The 2,291-nt window shown below is 39.0% G+C and overlaps 1 protein-coding gene across 1 annotated transcript; it reads right to left on the reverse strand.

Annotated features, from left to right (window-relative positions):
* Positions 1 to 203: 203 nt before the first annotated feature.
* Positions 204 to 1,911, reverse strand: LOC146916859 (uncharacterized). Its single transcript, XM_085718744.1, has one exon. It carries the CDS (start codon positions 1,840 to 1,842, stop codon positions 361 to 363), a length of 1,482 nt encoding a protein of 493 aa, XP_085574870.1. The 5' UTR covers positions 1,843 to 1,911; the 3' UTR covers positions 204 to 360.
* Between the last annotated feature and the right edge of the window lie 380 nt (positions 1,912 to 2,291).

The raw sequence follows: 2,291 nt of genomic DNA on the forward strand, positions 1-2,291 counted from the left end.
ACAAACTTGTGAAAATAGGGTTGCAAGCGACAAACCTATCAAAATAAGGGTTCCGGAATCCACCAGAATTGAGAGAAAATCTCTAATAATTTTATTGAATCAAAAGTGTGCCTCTTAGGCTGCATAAGTTCTGCTTATATAGGGAAAGAAATAACAAACTCGTGGGCCAAAATAAAACAAAACGAAATAATAATAGAAAGTTCTAGAAAATTACTAAGATTTGGCTAAATAATAAATACTACTAAATTACTAATAAAACCCTCCTACATCAGTCTCCTCCACCTCTGAAGAACTCGACCCCGAGTTCTCATTTTGATAAAGAGCTTCTCATGCATGTTGACTCCTCCAATGAACAAGAGATCATCCTCCAGGATCCCATTGCTTCAACCGGTAGGACCTAGCTGGTATAAACATAATCACATGACCTCCGGGATCCCATTGCTCAAAGTAAACAGTGAACACAATCATTTTTATTAGTAGCCAAAATAAGAATAAACAAAAAGGCTCGACCCAAGTTCCATTCCAGAAATAGCTTTTGTGAAATTGAAAGTCCTTAACGTTGCTAAGGTTCAAACAGTCATACTTTGGAAGAATGATATCCTCATTGTGATTTAAATCTTGAACAGCTCGGGATAGACTAGTGACAACATCACCAAGGCCTCCAACCTTTGCAATTGGGGCCATTTCAACAGCAGTATGAATGATATGCAGAGGAGGTTCCTTCACAATGCTTCCAAAAACAGATATGTGATAATCCATTCCAAATTTGTTATAAAAAACTCCACCATTTTCACTCTCAGAGAATACAAAGTCCATCATGTATGCATCCAGTGGAACTTTAACGGATGTTTTGACGAGTGTGCCGTTCTTTTGAATGAAACCAGCCAACTCTTGGAAATAACTCTGTAACTGCCAACTTGAGCGCAAAAATTCTGCACTAGCGCATAACAAGTTATTTGGAGGATCCTCTAAAAGACTAGTGTCTTTACTATTCACAACCAGTTGGTATATTGCTTTGATTTCAGTTGAAACCATCTCATGAACAAAGTTCTCCTCAGGCAGTTGCGGGTTTTCAATTTGTGTACTATCCATACCCAAGGAACATTCATGAAAAACATAGACACTTGTGGGACCACCTCCTTCTATTAATTCTGCATCCTCCCTGTCATATTCATGCTCATCTTTTCCCATCACTTCAAGTTTAAACCTCATATGCTTCCACTGTTGCCTAGGGGGGGAAAGTTCATCGTAACAAATATAACACTCCTTTGGTCTCTCGCTAACAGCCTCAGGTTTCTCCACTCTCTCACTTCCAGCCAAATCCACAAGATAGAGACAGCCATTCAGAATTGAATTAGATGCCAAGCCCATTCCTCTGACGTGAACTGTCAACACACCAAGAGAACGGCTGCTTCGCTCATTTAGAGCAGTAGCACCAACAACACGATTCCTCTGACCAATTTTCATTAAATCAAGAACATCTTGAGTACAACTAACCGGAACCAAACATGCCTCATGTACATTTAAACCATTCAATTGAGAGTTGTTTCGTATTTCTAATCTTCCGTTAGAGCCATCACTGACTAGTGAATCATCATCCAAATTAACCGTTGTCAAATCGTCAAAATTATTCATTTGAAATATCGCTTTTGTCCGTTGGAGATACTGATATGGCGGTTTTGGCGGTGGCTTCGGTGTTTGAGTGTATAGTCGAGCATCAGAAAAATTCCACCACTCAAAAGCTGCCCACGGCGGAGCCATTGTACACTCACCTAATTGTTTCTTTCCCTCTTGAAGAACATTGCAAAATTCCAATGGCAGTTGATTGATTATATGTCTCATCCCCAACAAATTGCGAAGTAGTTGTAAATACTTCCCACTACTAGAACTGAGATGAAGTGAACACCTTAAAACATAATTCTTCACATCCAAGTTTGATTTTTTAATCCAGGTTTTGGTACCATTTTGATCATAAACAAACTCACAGAGGATATTGGCGATAAAATCATGGGCATTGCCTAATTCATCAGACATGAAGCTCAAATTTGAAAAGGAATTTTCATCCTGGCAAATAAGCCACTTAATGAAAGATGATTTTGTAGAATGGATGAACCCATTCCAGCATGAAGTCGACAACAGTAACCGTTCAACAAGATACACAAAGCAATCGGGAGTTAGATAGTCAACTTCCTTTATCCAATTCATGCTGCCAGTATATGACGCTGCAATCTTGGTCATAGTCTCGTTGTATTCCATCACTGTTGTAAAACTAACACTTCTGTTGTGCAGAA

The sequence above is a fragment of the Medicago sativa genome, chromosome 6, assembly GCF_051527215.1.
Source record: "Medicago sativa cultivar Bolivia chromosome 6, Bolivia_mono, whole genome shotgun sequence".
NCBI lineage: Eukaryota > Viridiplantae > Streptophyta > Magnoliopsida > Fabales > Fabaceae > Medicago > Medicago sativa.